This window comes from Zalophus californianus, chromosome 4 (genome assembly GCF_009762305.2).
Source record: "Zalophus californianus isolate mZalCal1 chromosome 4, mZalCal1.pri.v2, whole genome shotgun sequence".
In the NCBI taxonomy this organism is placed as follows: domain Eukaryota; kingdom Metazoa; phylum Chordata; class Mammalia; order Carnivora; family Otariidae; genus Zalophus; species Zalophus californianus.
The window spans coordinates 382,436-400,623 of record NC_045598.1 but is presented as its reverse complement, the minus strand read 5'-3'; the positions used below and the strand labels follow the sequence as shown (position 1 = coordinate 400,623).

At 64.6% G+C, this 18,188-nt stretch overlaps 2 protein-coding genes across 2 annotated transcripts in view; one reads left to right on the top strand and one right to left on the bottom strand.

Moving 5' to 3' along the window:
- Window positions 1-392: 392 nt before the first annotated feature.
- On the bottom strand, window positions 393-2,481 carry PUSL1 (pseudouridine synthase like 1). Its single transcript, XM_027611369.2, is given in 10 exon segments — window positions 393-679; window positions 682-778; window positions 862-882; window positions 884-914; window positions 1,187-1,357; window positions 1,446-1,595; window positions 1,758-1,822; window positions 1,825-1,947; window positions 2,085-2,142; window positions 2,350-2,481. Coding segments are annotated over 10 exon segments (930 nt in total). The 5' UTR covers window positions 2,421-2,481; the 3' UTR covers window positions 393-536.
- A 650-nt stretch (window positions 2,482-3,131) lies between these two features.
- ACAP3 (ArfGAP with coiled-coil, ankyrin repeat and PH domains 3) overlaps window positions 3,132-18,188 on the top strand; it is a 15,128-nt gene continuing 71 nt past the window's right edge. The window contains 25 exon segments of the mRNA XM_027611257.2: window positions 3,132-3,331; window positions 6,921-6,978; window positions 7,667-7,786; window positions 7,960-8,013; window positions 9,202-9,260; window positions 10,164-10,257; window positions 10,259-10,348; window positions 10,825-10,869; window positions 11,006-11,101; window positions 11,186-11,260; window positions 11,745-11,756; window positions 12,426-12,538; window positions 12,627-12,678; window positions 12,903-13,003; window positions 13,079-13,190; window positions 13,470-13,678; window positions 13,750-13,819; window positions 13,931-14,025; window positions 14,106-14,308; window positions 14,502-14,609; window positions 15,764-15,862; window positions 15,980-16,200; window positions 16,355-16,464; window positions 16,559-16,669; window positions 16,782-18,188. The exon segment at window positions 16,782-18,188 is cut by the window's right edge and continues 71 nt beyond it. Coding sequence (XP_027467058.2) covers window positions 3,285-3,331; window positions 6,921-6,978; window positions 7,667-7,786; window positions 7,960-8,013; window positions 9,202-9,260; window positions 10,164-10,257; window positions 10,259-10,348; window positions 10,825-10,869; window positions 11,006-11,101; window positions 11,186-11,260; window positions 11,745-11,756; window positions 12,426-12,538; window positions 12,627-12,678; window positions 12,903-13,003; window positions 13,079-13,190; window positions 13,470-13,678; window positions 13,750-13,819; window positions 13,931-14,025; window positions 14,106-14,308; window positions 14,502-14,609; window positions 15,764-15,862; window positions 15,980-16,200; window positions 16,355-16,464; window positions 16,559-16,669; window positions 16,782-16,929 — 2,502 coding nt within the window. The 5' untranslated portion in view covers window positions 3,132-3,284 and the 3' untranslated portion in view covers window positions 16,930-18,188.

Sequence of the window (18,188 nt, the reverse complement as noted above, 5' to 3'; positions counted from 1 at the left end):
GCAAACCCTTTTCCTGCAGTTCACCGGTGGCAGACAAGAGGTGGCGGGAGGCAAGAGGCCTGCATGGCATGCAGAGCTGGGCGGGGTCCGGCAGCAGGGCTGCGTGTGTCATGGCCGCCCTGACCTCAGCTGGGCATCTGGGGGTTATCTGTGGCTTCTGTGCAGTAAACCCTGCAGGACACAGGAGATTTTCTACAGAGGCTGGGCCTGGCCTTAGGTCCACAGCTTCATCTGTGCTGCAGAGCCCCTGCCTTTCAAGCTGCTCCCTACTCCCTGAGAGGAGCCCCCTCAATCTCCCTGCTCTACTAGGAACATGATCCTAGGGCCCAGGTCAGGAGTATGACTTAGGTCTAGGGATCCAGGGGAAGAGGTACCTTACTCCAGGCCTCCTGTTTTTGGGCTGCTGGTCTCCAGCTGGAGATTTTTTGGCCAACCTGAGGTTTCCTCGCCTTCCTGCTGAACAGAGGCTGGATTCCCACCTGCTAGCAGGACACATGAGGGCTGCAGCTGTGCTGTCACCAAGAGCCCCTCCTCCATCAAGCACTCAGCCTTAGGAGGAGGGAGTCAATCAGTGGGATGCATGCAGGCACCTTTCCAGGCAGCGAACTCTTACCGAGGCCCCCGTATAGCACTGACTTGAGGAATAAGCCATGGGCTGGGGCCACAACGTGCCTGGTGCCTGCCCCAGGGGGTCCCGGCTTTCCAGGATCACCTTCACCTGAGCAGGCATCAAAGCCCCCAGCCCCACAGCCACCAGCACAGATGTCATTCTCCGCACCTGCAACCCAAAGCCAAGACTGCCATAGGGGCCCAACCCCTGGGGGCCACCCCCACCCCCTGGAGGCCCAGGGCAGAACCCACCTGTCTGTACAGGAAGGACCGGGCTCTCAAATTCCAGGTTCCAGAACTGCAACCTAGAAATACAGGCACTTGTGATGCCTAGGCCAGAGGAGCCCCTGAGTCCACACTGTGACCCCAAACAAGGAGGTGGACAAGGGGAGGGTCTGGGGGAGACTGGTTCCCACCCTCAGCTTCACTTGAGGGTAGGGGCACTGAGTGGGAGGGGCAACAGAGCCATTCTAGGGAGCTTGGCACTGGGGACAGGGCCGTGTACACCCCTTGCCAGGGAAGGCGCTAAATCCAGCTCCCCCAGCCTCTGGCCAGTGTGCAGGGTGCCCTTCCTTACCTGTTTTCCTGGGCGAGGACAAAGGGGCTGCCTGGGTCAGGGGACACGGAGGCTCGGCGCAGCGTGCGCACTGAGCCAGTGGCTGGGCTGCCAGCTGACTGGAAGGCACTGAAGTCATGTGTCCCGAGGAGGTGCTGGGCAGCCTCCTGCATGGCATCCACATCCAAGCAGCTGCAGGGAGCCAGGTGACTGGTCAGGAGAGAGTGGCCAGCCCAGGTGGTCTGACAGCCCTCTCCCACTCACGCACACCCACACTCACCCTGCCCGCAGTGCCCAGCATCGGTTTCGTTCAAACACTGACAGCTGGTCAGGCCGGTGGCAGCCCGTGACCAGGCGGTACAAGTAGGTCCTGGATGTGGCTGCATGGCGGGCATGGAAGTCACCAGGTACTCGGAAAGCCTGCACTATCCTGTGGGAACAGGATTAGGCACACCAGAAGGATCCCTCCACCCACCCAAGTGACACCTTGGTATCTCTGTCACTCCCAAAGTTTTGTCCAGACACCGGGTCCTTCCCGACCTACGGCCTCCACCCCCATGGACCAGTCTGGAGACAGCAGATGGGTGCTCACCGGATGGCCGGGTGCTTCAGGTGGGCGTTGAGAGCCTCTGCCAGGGACCTCTGGGGAGAAGGGGGGCCTGGCCTGAGCGGCGCTGGCCGTCCAGGTGAGCCGGCGTTGCACAGGGCGTGACCCCGGCATCCGTGCGGCTGGAGATAGTGAACTTGACCGGCACCACCGAATTCAGCCGCTTTGCAGCCTCCTGGGGGGACAGAGCCGCCTGGGGCGGGATGGGCAGCGCGGGGGCGAAGACCGGGGCCCAGAGGCGCGGGGGCTCCCATCTGCCCCTCCCTCGTGTCTCCCTCTTTCCATTCCGGGCGGCTGGCGGGCAGAGCTCACCTCCAGGTAGTTCTGGACCCCGACGGCGCGCTGGCAGCCTCTGACGGCCGCGACCCCGCTGTGGGCAGAGACCGGCTCAGGTTAGCTGGCCGAGTTCCGGCCCTGTCCCGCCCTCTGCGGCCCTCCCCGTCTGTTCCCTCCCCCGGGCGTTGGGCCCGGCTACCAGAGGTGCGGGTCCTAAATTTAGCTCCCGCCCCCCTCCCACGTCGGGCGCCGGGATACACGTCGGGGCTGCGGGCACGGATGGGAGGTCCGGAAGACGTACTTAAAGTCCGTGCCCAAGTACTGGAAGTACACGAGGTAGCGCGCCGTCACCGAGCCTGCTGCAGGGCCCATGACGGGAGTCGGCGGACCGCGGCCTGGCTCAGCGGGCCTGCACGTGTGCCTAGCACGCGCGCCTGCGCGCGCGGGAAGGCGGTATGGCCACGCCCCCGGCTGCGCCCGCGCCCGCGCCTGCGCCTTAGCGTTGGTCCCCGCCTCGGCGGTCCGCATTCACCCGCCCTACGGCTGCTAGGGGCGGGAGCGGGGGGCGGGGCCGAACTAAGGGATTGGGTGCAAACTGCCGAGTCGCAGAAGAGCCCGTGGGCCGGATTCCGACAGCGGCGCCCAGAAGGGGCTCCCGCGGGCGGGCACTCATTCATCCATCCTCTCAACCCCGCTCACCCACGCCCCACTGTTCTGGAGTGGGTCCGTCCCCACGTTCCGCGCAAGCGGTTTTTTGCAAATGCGCCGAGTTGCGCAAAGGCCGCATCGCTGGAGCGAGCAGTCTCGCGGCCTCCCCGCGCCCCGCGGACAGGCCGACTGTGGCTGGGTCCGACTTCCTTCCCAGGCCGGGGTGGCCTGGGAACTAGAGGTTGGGACGACGGGGCGTCCGGGCCCGAGCCAGGCGTGGCTGAGCCTCAGGGAGAGGCGTTTGGCGACGCTCCCCGGCCGTGACAGCGGGAGGCGCGCGCGGGCGGCGAACATTGGCGACGCTCCCCGGCCGTGACAGCCGGCGGCGCGCGCGGGCGGCGGACTTTGGCGACATTCCCCGGCGGTGACAGGCGGGGCGGGGGCGGCGGGCGCGGCGGCCTCAATCCGGGGCGGGCGGGCGCCGAGCGCGGCGCGGGCGGGCCGGCTGACGGACGAGCGGGCCGGCCGGGCATGCCGCTCGGAGCGCTGCGGTCCTCGTGCCAGTGAGTGCCGCGCGCCGCCGCAGCCATGACGGTGGAGTTCGAGGAGTGCATCAAGGACTCGCCGCGCTTCAGGTGCGCCCCCGAGACGGCGCGTCCCTTTGTGGTCGTCGGGGGTCGCCGCCCCCTCCGGGCACCCGGGGCCGCCGTGGGTGGGCGCAGAGGGGGGGTTGTCGTTGCCGCCTTTGTGACGGGCGCGGGAGCCGGTGATGGGAGCTGGAGGACTCCGCCTCGGACAAAGCCCGCAGCCCGGGGCCCAAAGGCCTTGAACAAAAGATGCCCCTTCTGCTGGTCACTTCGCGCGGAGGTTGTGCGCGTGGGGGTGGGGTGGCCGCCAGTATAGACACCTCTCCGTGGTAGTGTCCACCCCCCCGCTTTGTGTCTGCATCGTGCTGGCCACCTGCACAGGGCTGAGACCCTCCTGGCCCTGCAGTCCAGCTCTGGCCAGGGTGGTCTGGGTGCGAGGGGTGTCTGTCCCAGGGATATGTCTTCATCGGTGTGACCAGAGCAGTGCATGGCGGTCAGGCAGCCGGAGCCACGTTTTCAGCCTGGGGCCGGCTGCTTGTCAGGGGTGACCTAGGGGCCTTGAGGGTGGGGTCTAGGCTGAGCAAGCCTGGGTGGGAGTTCCGGGTAGGGGCTGTGCACTGTGCCCAGCCCTGGGTTGGTCTTTTTAGTCCTTCGGGGAGCGCAGGCTTGGCTTATCCATGTGCACCACGGAGCACCTTGTGTGTAGCAGGTGCCTACGTGTGAGCTCTGCTCCTCTGGACCCTCCCTGGAGGGGCCAGACCCTGAATGTGTGGGTGGGGGCTGCACCCCTGGGCTGGCGTGCTTGATGTGTGCATGTGTGCGTGTCACTTCCTAACCCCTCTTGTGGGTGCATACTTGTACTGCGTGTTTATCATGCACAGGGGAGCTTTAGCACAAAACACCCATGTTAGTTTGCTCATGTATATTCCCGCACCAGGCGTACGTGTCTGTAGGCCTGTGCGTATGTCCTATCCGTGAGCGCACATGTCTGTGTGTACGCTGTGTCACTACATGCAGGTACATTTGCTTGCACATGAGCACATGTGTGTTTGGTCATGTGTGTGTGTGTGCCTGCTGAGTCTTGGGTGTGCCAGCAGAGGACCTGCGTGTGGATGCACTGGTGAGCCTCGGCATTGGTGCCTTTACCCCTGGGCCCCTTGCACAACCGTCACACAAGGGTGTCAGCAGCAAAGGCTTGGGGAGACTAGGATGAGGGGTCAAGCGTTGGCCCAGGGAGGGGCCCCCGGACAGAGGGTTTTGGGGGGTAACTCTCTGCCTTCTCCCAGCTGCTGTTCCTGACTGACTGAGGGAGGGGGGTGTGAGCAACTCAGGCACCCGCAATCCTGGGCCCCCACCGCTGCCCACTGTCCTCCAGGACCCAGGCTGTGGGGGGAGATGTAGCTGGAGCCTCAGCTGGGGCCTTGGTTCTGACTGAGGTACCATAGTCTCACCCCGACCCCTTGCTCAGAAGCCCCATGGTCGGTCCTTCTTCCCCTGAGTGGAGGGGTCCAGGCCCAACTTGCCTGGTTGGATTGGGGGCATGTCACCCCACTCACCTCCAGGCCTTTCCTCCTGTTCTAGCCTGGTCTGTCTGTGGCCCACAGTGGGTGCAGTGGCTGCCTGGGTTTCGCCATGCTTCCTCTGGCAGGGATGGGCCACCCCAGGAAAGTGCCCTTCTGGGCCTGGGGTGGGGGCTGAGGAGATTCATCTGAACCTTGGGCCACAGAAGCCACACTGTGTGGGTTTCGGGTTGGGCTGAGATTTAACTCAGTGTGGGTTTGAGGTTCTCCTGGGGTCCCACTGTCTCCTCACCCTCACCCTGCCACTGAAATGTAACCTGGGACTTCCTGGTGGCTGGCCTGGGGTGAGCCAGAGTGGGGCTGGTTGGGAGGCTGTAGTCAGTGATGTGGGGCCAGGTGGCCCCAGCCCTGGGAAGAGGGACCATGCCTACATGCTCTTGGCCTGGGGAGAGCCCCACAGCCTTGGGAGGCATGTGGGAGAGTCCAGACTCTTCCAGACAGGCCTGGAGGTGCTGCCCCCTTGTTCTTGGTGCCCCCTCCCCTGGGTGGGGCTTCAGGCGCTGAGTCATGGCTTTGGTGGGGAAGCCGGCCTCACCCTCCTCCTTGTCATCCAAGCTGCTGAAGAAATCCTGGAGGGAGGGCAGGAGAGAAGGCCTTAGGTCCTTGGAGGCTGAGCCTCCCAGGACAGGGTGCTGGTTCTTTGCTCCCTGCAGAGCACCCACCTTGGCCCCGTGAGCACATTCATCAGCATCTGGTGCGGCGGCCCCACCCTTGCGGGGGGACCCCCTCCTTGCCCAAGCGCAGCAGCTGCTCAGGGCTGCCTCTACTCCTGGGTGGGTGGTCTGTCCCTTGTCTGGAACTCAGAGTTCCCTTAGTTCCACTGGAAGGGATGGGCGCTGCCCAGGAAGGAGCCCATGTCCTGCCAGAGAGGGTGGTGGGAAGCTTCCAAAGTCCCTGGCTGGGGTGGCCTGGTGCCCTCCCTACAGCTCCCAGTTGTGGGCACGCAGAACTATACATCTCTTGTGAGGGACCAGGTCCCTGACCGCAGGCCTGGGAAACCCTGGAACGCAGCGCCCCCCTGCGGGCCATGGGGGCAGCGAGGGGCCACTATACCTGGATGGCCTTCCCTCTGCCCCCGCCCCCACCGAAGACCTGTCCCTGGAGGCCTGCCTCTTTCTCCTGGGCCCCTGTTCTCACCCCTGGCCCTCATGCCCGGTTGTCCTTCATTCCCAGGAGGCCAGATGGGCCCAGTTCACCAGCTGAGCGGCTTGGGGGGGTGGGGGGTGGCGCTGGGCTCCTGGCCCTCTTTCCCTATTTCCTGTTCCCAGAACAAGGGAGGGGGGTCACGTGCCCGATCCATCTGCCTCGCCTTCCGGGGATTCTCCCGTCTGTGGCCTCTCTGGTGATGTCATTCCTTAACTCTTAGCTCCCTGAGGCGGCCCCACTGTCAGGCTGTCGTGGTGGGAGTGGGCGCCTCTGAAGCTTGTCCCACCACTCCCTTTGGGCAAACTGTGCTGTTTGGCATTCTGAGGTTGGAGGTGCCAGGGGGCACCCCTCCACAGTTAGTCTGGGGTCTCACGCTGCTGCCAGACCAGAGAAAGCAGTGGGCCCATGCTTACGGGCCCTGAGACTGGTCTGCCCTGGGGTCCACGGGCCCAAGGTGGGGTCTGGGGTCAACTCAGCCCCGGAGAAGCACAGTGGCCCAGCCAGGAGAGTGGCCAGGAAGTTGCAGCCCCTCCCTCTATCCTCGGGGGCTTGTCTGACCTCCTGCCCCTGGGCCCACAGCAGCCAGACCCCAGATGGGAACATCACAGCTGACTGGGCCTCTTCCTGCCTGGGCTGGTGCTGGGTGCTGGGTGGCTGTGGAGTCAGCTGGACCTGGGTAACAGTCCCTCACTCTCTGCCCAGGGGGGCATCTGCCTTTCCCAGCTTCCGTTTCCTCCATGTCTGAGGAGCATGGGACAGCAGCGGGGCTGACCAGAGCAGGTAGCCGGACCCACTGCACATCCTCATAGGGAGGGGAGAAGCACGGGGTGATGAAGCCCCAGCCTGACCTGACGCTTGGGCCCTGTGGCTTGAGGTGGGTTGGTCTGCAGCCACCTTCGTTCCTGTTGCAGGGCTACTATTGATGAGGTGGAAACTGACGTGGTGGAGATCGAGGCAAAACTAGACAAGGTGAAGGCGGGGCCCGGGGTGCCTGGAGGGTCCAGGGCTGCCTCTCTGCCCCCATGCCTGGCCCTGACTGGGTTCACGCACAGGCATGCGTGTGTGCGAGAGCGTGCGTGTGTGCGCGTGTGCGCAGGGCGTGCCACCTCTGTGTGCGGTGCACAGGACCTGGGGCTGTCCCTCGTTCTCCCCCGGCTGTGGCCTACCATACCTGTCCCAGGGTGCACATGCTGCTTGCACATGTGAGTCTCCCATGAAGTGGGGGTTGGCCTCGGTGGGGCCAGGGGTGCCCAGGGTGCTTCACAGGGACTGGGTTGGGGGCCCAAGGGAAGGGGCCGGGGAGGAGAGGAGGGAGAAAGGAGGTGCAGCATCCCTGAGTGCCTTCGCTGGCCGGTCCTGCCAGCCCTTGGCCAAGACCACATGCCCACTCCCGCCCTCGGTTCCCCCGCTCTGGGCTTCCCTGTCCTGCTCCAGCCTTCTGCTCTGGAGCCAAGCCCCTCATGGCACCTTGCTATGGGTCAGGTGGGTTTCAAAGAATGGGCTGGTTCCTCAGGGACAGCTGTGTCCTGGGCACAGATGGGTCCTGAGCTGAATTCTGGCTGCCTCTGGGCGGTTCCCACCTCTGTGGCCTGGTCTCTCGGAGGTGAGGGCTGCCACTTGGAGGCAGCGCGAATGTTGCTCCTTCTGTCTTCCGTAGCTGGTCAAACTGTGCAGTGGCATGATCGAGGCTGGCAAGGCCTATGTCACCACCAACAGACTCTTCGTGAGTGGTGTTCGAGACCTGTCCCAGCAGTGCCAGGGCGACACCGTCATCTCGGTGAGGGGGCACTGAGCTCGGACCTCTAGACAGGGGTGGGCACAGGCGGGCATCTGTGCTGGGCTGCGGGGGCGGGTAGTTCTGAAACCTTGTGGACGAGGAGGTGCCAGCCACCCTAGGAACACAGCTGTCTCACCTGAGCAAGGGGTCTTCCCTACCACGTCTCCCCCTAGGAATGTCTGCAGAGGTTTGGAGACAGCCTGCAGGAGATGGTCAACTACCACATGGTAAGCCCTGGCCACAGTGGGGTGATGTGTGGGGGGCCTGACCCAGGGCACATCCCTCTGGCTTCCCATCGCAGGCAGCCCCCCCACTGGCTCCCCTCAGGCCCCGCCCAGCCTGGAAGTGCTCTCAGCTGGCTCTGAGGGAGCTGAGCTGGCCACTGCTGGGAAGCCACGTTCCTATTCCTCTGGTCTGTGGGGGTGGGGGGGATGTCACTGAGGTGCTCTGCCGTGTCCCAGGTGGGGGCCAGACAGTGGGGAGGTACTTGGATTCTGGGGGTGGGAGGGGGGAGCAACATGGCCCAGGTCTGAGGGCATTGGGGTCTCAGGATGGGGGATACCTCAGAGGCCCATGCAGGGCCCCCCAGTTAAGCAGAGGTATCGGGCCAGGCAGTAGGAGCATCTCCAGGCTGACCCCTGGGCCCCTGGATGACTGCCAGCCTCACTGCTACCCAGGCTGGATCTGGGTGACCTTGAGCCCCTCAGAGCCCCTAGCATAGACACACAGAATAGGGCCCAAGGCGCATGTGGGTGGTCAGACCCTGGCTTGGGAACCAGAGCCCCAGACTAAACAAGGAGCTCCACCCCTGCAGGGGAAGTTTAGAAATAAACCAGCTCAGTATAGCTCATTCTGCCCCATCTGTCTGTCTGTCTGTCTGTTCCTAGTTAGGGCCCAGCCCTCCTCCTGTGATGGGGGCATCTGATTCTGGGCCCAATCAGTGCTGTAGGGAGGCCCTTCCAGCTCCTGAAAACCACCCTCCCCTGTCCCCTAGGTCAAGTCCTTTGGGAGCTCTGGGCTCTGACCCGATCTTTCTACTGTAGGCCTGGCCATGCTTAAGGTGGCCTCCAGGGTTGGGAGGCGGTGGGTGTCACCCAGTAGCCTGTGTGAGTCGGCATGGGGTGGTGCCGTAGGAGAGGGGGCCCGTCTGGGAGAGCTCTGGTCTATCGTCTGGCTGAGAGCCAGGTAGGGGAGAGGGCAGGTGGTCACAGCTGTGGCCTCCAGGCACCAACCCAGGCCTGGGGCCACACCCACGCCCCTAGACCCTGTGAGGCTGGCTCTGTGGGGGCAACCAGCTGGGGCCCAGGCAGGGCTGGGTGGGGCTTTCCCTGGGCCTTACTTGGAAAGACAGGGGCTTGGCCCCTGGAGCTGCAGAGGAATAGACCCTAACACCACCTCCCTCCCTCGGCCCCCAGATCCTGTTCGACCAGGCCCAGAGGTCTGTGCGGCAGCAGCTCCACAGTTTTGTCAAAGAGTGAGTGGTCCTCAGACCCCCGAGGGAGGCCTGGCCTCTAGGGTCCCTGGGAGGGGTTGGTGGTGACACCTGTGATGGAGTGGGGGGGGCAGACACAGCTGTGCTTGATTGGGGGGCATCCTTGGGCCTGCGAAGAAGAGGCCTTGGCCAAAGGCCTCAAGACTCTGGGTGGAGGACTTAGCAGGAACAAAGGCTTGGAGGTGCGATGAGGCTGGGGTCAAGGAAACAGCGCCTGGAGGGCAGGGTGTGGGGTCAGGGAGCACACAGGGTAGCCAGCAGGGCGTGGGGTCAGGGAGCACACAGGGTAGCCAGCAGGGCCTCAGGCAAAGGGTGAGGGTTGGGGGGCCTGTAGAAGAATTTAGGGTGGCGGAGGGAAGGGTGGGGGCTGGGGGGAGGTCTGAGCTCATGTGTAGCTGGGGTGTTTGTGGCACTCACCCCTGAGTGGTGCTGGGTTGAATCTGAGTCTGGGGTCCAGGGTGAGGCAGGGGGTCTCCCTGGGCTGGACTGATCCTGGGAATGAGGTGGTAAAGGGCAGGGGGAAGGGGGAGTGGTGGAAAAGGGGGGGGGGGGGGAGGGGGGAGGAGGAGGGGGGAGGGAAAAGGGGAGGGAGAAGGAAATGGAGGAGGAAGAAAAGTAGGGGGAGCAGGGAGAAGGAAGAGGGGGAGGAAGGGAGCAGGGAACAAGGAGGAAGAAGAGGGAGGGGGAAAGAGGGATGGGAGATGAGGAAGAGGAGGGGGAGGGGGGAGGGGAGGGGGAGGGGGATGAGGAGGGGGAGGGGGGAGGGGGAGGAGGAGAGCTGGGCAAGGGGCTGGGGGTGCTGGGACAGGGCCTTAGGGAAGGGAGGGCAGCTCACGAAGGCGGAGACTTCCCAAGACCCCCGACCTGACACCTGCTGGCCCCCAGGGACGTGCGGAAGTTCAAGGAGACCAAGAAGCAGTTTGACAAAGTTCGAGAGGACATGGAGCTGTCCCTCGTGAGGAATGCCCAGGCCCCACGGCAACCGTCCTCATGAGGTGGAGGAGGCCACAGGTGCCCTGACCCTCACCCGGAAGTGCTTCCGTCACCTGGCACTGGATTATGTGCTCCAGGTCAGCCACTGGGCAAGGAGTGGTCAGGCCTGGGGGGGGTGGGAAGCTGCTCCTAGTTCCTGCAGACGAGCTGGCCTTCAGAGGGAGGACCCCTCTGGTTCCAGAAAACCTCAGATGCCAGATCTCGGGAAGGAACATGGGGGGGGGGGGGTTGCCCAGGCAAAGGCACAGCAGTGGGGGTGGGCTGGGGACAAATGTGAGGCTGCAGGCCACAGGGGGTGGGCTGAGGGGGGCCTGGGGGGCCTAGGAGCAGGTGTGAGAATTTCTGTCGTTGCTCATGGGAGGAACCCAAAGTCCTGACGTGGGGAAGGACTCCGTGACCATGGGCGGGTGAGGCTGGCACAGGTGCAGGGGGCCAAAGATGAGCTGGGGGTCTCAGGGGACCACAAACAGCCCGAGAGGACTCTGTGGTAAGGGACAGGCCATGGGCTACCTCAGCCCCAACACCCTTCACCTGTTCACCCGTCCCCTGGCAGATCAACGTCCTCCAGGCCAAGAAGAAGTTTGAAATCTTGGATTCTGTGAGTGATTGGTGAGGGGGTGGGGTGGGGGCACTGGCCTTGAGTACAGGCTTGTGCGGGATGTGAGTACACCTGGTGGGTCCTCCGGTCACTGCTGCTGAGGACCAGGTGTCCCCTGTGCCACACCCACCTCCAGATGCTGTCCTTCATGCATGCCCAGTACGGCTTCTTCCAGCAAGGGTACACCCTGCTGCACCAGCTGGACCCCTACATGAAGAAGTTGGCAGCCGAGGTGAGACTGTGGGCGGGGGCAGGGCCCAGGACCCGTCTCAGCGGGTGAGTGGTCACCTCCCTCCCTGACGCCCCTCCCCCACAGCTAGACCAGCTGGTGATCGACTCAGCAGTGGAAAAGCGGGACATGGAGCGGAAGCACGCTGCCATCCAGCAGCGGGTGAGGCCCTGCAGCTCCTGACCTCCCTGCACGTTCGGGGCCCCCAAGAGACCACTACCCCCTTATTCCCTCTCTAGGCCTGCCCACCCTGCAGGGGCTGATGCTGCTTCTCTTTGAAATGTGCACTCAGGGGAAGAGGTCTCCATCCTTAGGAGCCTCAATGTGGCCGAGCAGGAGGGACAGCCCTGTGACAGTCACTTAGAGGTCAGCCCTGGGTGGGCAGAGGGGCCAGCGTCCTCGGCTCACAGATGCTGGGGCTGGGGCTAGAGCTGGGACCTGGGATTTCCTTCCTTCAAGACTAGTAGTGGTCTCAGGAGGCCTCAGTTGCCGGCTCCTGCCCACACAGCCCCAGGGTAGAGGTGGGCTGCAGGTGGGAGTGGCTATTTCCAGCCACTGGGAGCCTGGCGGCGGGGTGGTGGGGTGGGCAGTCATTCACTGGCTCTCTCTCCCTCCTCACACCCCCTCCTGCTCCTGGCCCTCTCAGACGCTGCTGCAGGTGAGTGGGCGTGTACCCTGGGAGAGGGAGTGAGGGGAGAAGGCACTAGGCAGGGCGGGGTCCTCTGCCCTCCCCCACGCATCAGAGCTTCAGCACCAAGGACACCTCCCGGCCTCGGCCTCCCCGGCACCTGTGAGTCCTTTGCTGTCGGTGGTGGCTGGCACCAGCAGGACTTGGGCTGAGCTGGACCGCCTCCCCCGCGGGAACAGGAACGGCAGCAGCTGTCCCTTTCTGCCCCCGCTCAGCCAGGGGAGCAGGTGGCTGGGCCTCCTGTCCTACCGCTGGACACACAGGACGGCACTCAGTGTGTCCTCGGTCCCTGTGAATGGGGCTCTGTCAGGCTGGCTGGAGCAGGCCCAGCTGGCACTGTGAATGGGGGACTAAGGATGGGGGGGCAGCTTCCTTCCTGATCCCAGAGCCTGCTGGCCCTGCAAGGCTGGGGGTGTGCGGTGGGGGATGGAGCTCTTGGGGCCCTCAGCTGTAATGTGAGGCGTCTGCCCCCAGTGGGGGTCTCGGGGCAACGGTCTCTGCGGGGGTCAGGAAGAGGCTGTGGAGAGCAGTGCCCCACCTCAGCGTTGGCTCGGGGGGGGGGGGGGGCCTGGCAGGGCGGCAGCGTCCTCACAACCAGGGGTGGACACTCACTGGAGGCTGGGCTCCAACCACCCCCAGGACTTCTCCTATGATGAGCCCAAAGTGGAGTTTGATGTGGACGCGCCCAGCGGTGTGGTGATGGAGGGCTACCTCTTCAAGAGGGCCAGTAATGCCTTCAAGACATGGAACCGGTGAGGGAGGGGCCTTCTCAGGGGGGTCTGTGGGGCAGACATGGGGTTGGCCCTGCCTGACCCCCTCCTGGCCCATCCACCTGCCCAGGCGCTGGTTCTCCATCCAGAACAGCCAGCTGGTCTACCAGAAGAAGCTCAAGGTGCGCTTCAGGGCTGCTGGGGCTGGGTCACTGATGGCTGGGACCCTCCCCACCTGGACCCTGGGGTGGGCTGGTCAGAGCGGGGGAGGTCGGACAGGGCCGAGGACACTGAGCCTCCATGGTCAGGGGACAGAGACTGTTTGGGTCTCAGTCTGTGTCCGTAAAGTAGAGCAATAAATGGGTGGTCAGTGCGGGGCCAAGGGCCACGGTGGTGCTGCCTGCAGGACGTGCTGACCGTGGTGGTGGACGATCTCCGTCTGTGCTCTGTGAAGCCATGTGAGGACATCGAGCGGAGGTTCTGCTTTGAGGTCGTGTCACCCACCAAGTGAGGAGGCCCACCCCGCGGCAGGGTCGGGGAGGGAGCCCCTGCCTGCCTGGCCTGATGGTCCCCTTCCTCCAGGAGCTGCATGCTGCAGGCTGACTCAGAGAAGCTGCGGCAGGCCTGGGTTCAAGCCGTGCAAGCCAGCATTGCCTCCGCCTACCGGGAGAGCCCAGACAGCTGCTACAGTGAGGTGTGGCCTTCTCAACACCCTCTGCGTGTGTGAGCGCACGGCTGTGTGCGGCGGGGAGACGGTCCCTGCAGGCTGCTCGTGTGCAATGTGAGCGTGTGTTTGTACCTGCGGGCGTGCCCCTTGTGTGCGTGTGAGTATGCAGCACACACGGGCACGCAGGCTCATGCTTCAGCGACCCTAGCCTGTGCCAGACCTCTGGCCAGGGAAGGGGAGGGGGCCCACCGGGGTGAGGGAGGCTGGAGCTCCTGAGGGCTGAGCGGCCCCTCACACCACCCCCAGAGGCTGGACCGCACGGCATCTCCGTCCACGAGCAGCATCGACTCTGCTACGGACTCTCGGGAGCGCAGTGTCAAGGGCGAGAGTGTGCTGCGGCGTGTGCAGAGTGCGGCCGGCAACAGCCGGTGTGGGGACTGTGGCCAGCCGGACCCCCGCTGGGCCAGCATCAACCTGGGTGTGCTGCTGTGCATTGAGTGCTCAGGCGTCCACAGGTGGGCCCGCCGGGGGGCGGGGGGCTGGGGTACAGCCGCGCCCTGACTCACCCTGCCTCCTCCCTGTCCAGGAGCCTGGGTGTCCACTGCTCCAAGGTGCGGTCCCTGACTCTGGACTCGTGGGAGCCAGAGCTGCTGAAGGTGTGTATGAGGCCACCACAGGCTGCCAGGCTACCACAGCCAGGTCTGCAAGCCTGGGGCGCGGCTGGCCTGTAAGCTGGGGCTGATGCCCGCACCCCTGTCTCCTGCTAGCTGATGTGTGAGTTGGGAAACAGCACCGTGAACCAGATCTACGAGGCTCAGTGCGAGGGGCCAGGCAGCAGGAAGCCCACAGCCAGCAGCCCCAGGTGAGGTGGGGGGGGCAGCCTAGATGGGGCCAGGGGAGCCCCCGTGCATGAGCGCAGCCTCACACCCACCCCTGGTCCAGGCAGGACAAGGAGGCCTGGATCAAGGACAAGTATGTGGAAAAGAAGTTCCTGCGGAAGCTGCCCTCTGCACCAGCCCGGGAGGCCCCTCGGCACTGGCGGGCACAGAAGTGCCAGCGCCACCACAGCTCCCCCCGAGCCCCCACAGCGCGCCGCAAGGTCCGCCTGGAGCCTGTCCCGCCCTCCGTGGCTGCTCTGTCCTCAGGTACCAGCAGGCCGTACCCTTTGCTCACACACCCGCGCAGGGTTGGGAAGCGGGCTCCTGCAGGTGCATGAGCCACCAAACCCCAGGCCCCAGGAAGATCAGGGTGGGGCAGGGCAGGAGGGAGGCAGGGACTCCCAGCAGGACTTGGGCACCCTACTTTGCCTTGGGCCTCAGTTTCCCCACCTCCCTGCAGCAGGTGCTGTGGAACGCAAGTTCCGGAGGGACTCTCTCTTCTGCCCAGATGAGCTGGACTCCCTCTTCTCCTACTTCGATGCAGGGGCTGCTGCAGCTGGTCCACGTAGTAAGTGCTGTGAGGGCCCTAGTCCCCTGCTGCCCTCTTCCCTTGGCTCAGTTCCTCAGACTGGAGGGACCGGTGTTCCTTGCAGGAAGGACTGGGTTGGGGCTGGAGAGAGTTTGGGGGTCAAGCAGGGCTAAGGCTGAGATAGCATCTCGAGGGTCTGGGGTTACTTGGCCACTGAGTTGGAGGCTGAGGCCATGAACCTCAAGAGTGATGTGTGCGAATCGCATGTGCGGTATGCACACCAGAGTAAGTATGTGTATGTGAGTGCATGTGGGTGTACATGGATGCGTGGCTGGATGTGCATACAGGCATGTATGTAGGTGTGTGTGTGCGTGCGTGCTGGGGGCCCCGTGTGTGTGTGTGTGTGTGTGTGTGTGTGTGTGTGTGTGTGTGTGCGTGCGTGCTGGGGGCCCTGGGTGTGTGTGTGTGTGTGTGTGTGTGTGTGTGTGTGTGTGCGCGCGTGCGTGCTGGGGGCCTGGACAGCTGTGTGCTGGAGCCAACCTGTGAGAGACAATTGTGCATCTCTCCCAGCTCCTCTTGGAGTTGGGAGCCAAATGCTACAAGCAGGGTTTCCCACCAAGGGCTTCCTGTTAATGATTTATCGGCACCCAGTGGTCTGGGGCACCCATAGAGCCTCTCTGGGCAGTGTAGGCAGAAGGCATGGACCCAGGCCAAGAACTGACAGGGCTGGGGGCGGTGACCAGGGGGTGCCCTCCGGCAGCAGAGGGCGCTGCCTCACCATTCCTGAGTCTGGGGCTGCCCTTGGGTAAGCCATCTGAGATTTCACTCAGTGTTGTGGGGGAGGGGTGGGGTTGGGGGTGTCCCCAGTGAACTCACAGCATGCACTCGCCACAAACAGGGCGGGATGCCCACTGACTGTCCGTGGTTCTGTTTCAGCCCATCCATCCTGCTAGGGCCGACCTGCCACAGGGTGGGCTTCCCTGGGGGCTGTGCTCTTGGGTGCATTACTTTGGCTCCTTTGAGCTGTTTTCTCCCCTTTTGCCCCATCCTAGGCAGGGCTCCCCTCCCCTAGTGAGGGCTGATCCTGTCCCTGGGGCATTCCCTGGAGGATGGATGGGAGTTCTAGCCTTCCAGCAGAGCTCTGGGAGGAGTCAGGGACTCTAAGGGTCTCCATCTGTCCCTGGACCCCGCAGGTCTGAGCAGCGACAGTGGCTTAGGGGGCAGCTCTGATGGCAGCTCGGACGTTCTGGCCTTCGGCGCAGGCTCCGTGGTGGACAGCGTCACCGAGGAGGGTGGGTGCGCGCCTCCCCGCCTCCGCTGCAGCCCAGCCCCCGCCCTCCCCCAACCCCAACCCCACTCCAGGCCATTTCGCAGCCCCTGACCTTGCCCCTCCCCTCCCCTCCCCGTAGAGGGTGCAGAGTCTGAGGAGTCCAGCGGTGAGGCGGACGGAGAGGCTGAGGCCTGGGGCCTGGCAGACGTGCGTGAGCTGCACCCTGGGCTCCTGGCGCACCGTGCGGCGCGCACCCGAGACCTCCCTGCGCTGGCCATGGCCCTGGCGCACGGGGCGGAGGTCAACTGGGCGGACGCGGAGGACGAGGGCAAGACGCCGCTGGTGCAGGCTGTGCTAGGGGTGAGCAGGTGCGGGGGGCGGGGGCTGCGCGGGACACAGGTGCATCTTCAGGGCTCTCTTTCTTATGGCACGAATGCGAGGACCCCTTGTACCCTCCTGGAGACCGGCGAGGGGCCATTTCCCAGGTGAGTCTGAACTGTCCTCGGTTCCCCAGGGCTCCTTGATTGTCTGTGAATTCCTTCTGCAAAACGGAGCGGACGTGAACCAAAGAGACAGCCGGGGCCGGGCGCCCCTGCACCACGCCACACTCCTGGGGCGCACGGGGTGAGACTCTGGCGCCCCTCCTGCCCTGGGGGGGGGCGGGGGCTCGCCTCACCCACCCTGGGCCCGGCCCCGACTTGTTCCCTCCACCCATTAGTCAGGTCTGCCTGTTCTTGAAGCGGGGAGCTGACCAGCATGCCTTGGACCACGATCAGCAGGACCCGCTGAGCATCGCGATCCAGGAGGCAAACGCAGACATAGTCACGCTGTGAGCGTGGGCGGGGCCCTGGGGGTGGGGCTCCGGGGCGGCACGGCGGCGCCGGGGGAAGGCGCTCGCCGGGGGAAGGCGCTCGGCTCGTCTCAAACCGCACTTCCCCCAGGCTCCGTCTGGCGCGCATGGCTGAGGAGATGCGAGAGGCCGAGGCGCCCCCAGGCCAGCCAGGCCCCCTGGCGGGTAGCAGCCCCACGGAGCTCCAGTACCGCAGGTGCATCCAGGAGTTCATCAGCCTCCACCTGGAGGAGAGCTAGGGCGGGGTGGGCCGGGTTTGGAGCGCCCTGTCCCCCCCCCCCCACCCCGCCTGCCTGCCCTGCCTGTGGTGGCCAAGGGCCCATTTCCTGAGAGCCCCAGGGCCTAGGCGGCCCTGGAACCCTGGCTGCCTGCTCTGCCCTCCTGGGAGCTGCCCCGGCCCTTGGGGCTGGGAGAGACCCCAGCACTGAGTCTTAAGAAGCCCCACATTTCCCCCTGGGAGGTGCTGCGTCATCTGGTGCCCCTCACCACACCTGGGGACCCCGTGTCTTCAGGTGACCCCTTTCTTGGGCACCTGGGTTGCTCATGTCACAAACCACTCTGAAGGCCCAGTGTCACCTTGTGCCCCTCCGTCCATCCTAGGACCTGTGTCACTTCTGTCCTCTCTGCCTTCAGGGCCTGTGTCACCTCGTGCCCCCACCTTTACTGCCGTAGAACACTGACCTGCTAGTTGGGTCCCTCCTACACACCCCCAGAGCTCCTCTGCTAGGCCCTGGGGCTGGTGGCTGGCCACCAGCACCTTTTGAGGGCAGAAGGGGCAGCCCATCCAGGGAATCAACCCGTGTACCTCACTTAGTGACCGGCATCCAGGCTGGGCTTCTCGGGTGCTGGGGGGCGGGCTGCGGCCTGGGGCCTCAGCCCTGGCTGGATGCAGGCGTCCCAAAGCCATGTGGCTGGCCACGCGGGCCCCAGTGCTGGGCGGCCAGAAACCTGTCCCTGCCTCCTCCAGAGGCACTTGGCCCCGAGCCGGTGCATAAAGGACTTTGGCACTTTCCACCCCTGCATCCGACATTCTTTGTCACAGACTGAGCAGATTTTCTACGACCTCTTTCTCACTTTGTCTTTCGTCTTTTCTCTGTGGACTCTTGAGGACCACCTTGACACACCTGGCTCTGCTGGGGGGGGGCTCCTGCAGGTGTGCCCTGCCCCTCGCCGGCCTCACCCCTCTGGCTGGGCCCTTGGACGGGTCCATGCGTCCCTCAGCTCACTCCCCAGGGCCCACCAAGGCGTCCATTCTGCAGTCCCCTTTCCTGGAGCCCCGGGGCAGTGGCTGGGCCTCTCCCCAACTTACGTCCTTGGTCTGGCCAAGGCCAGTTGGCTGGTCACTATGCAAAAGCTATCCAGGGAGGCTCCATGGGCGGCAAGGTGGGTGCTGACTGAGCCCCCCAACTCCCTTGCCTGTTGGCTGTGACCCCTAAAGAGCAGAATTAACTCCCTCCTTTCTCCCTGCTTGAGCTCCGCCCCTGCCTCCCATCCCACT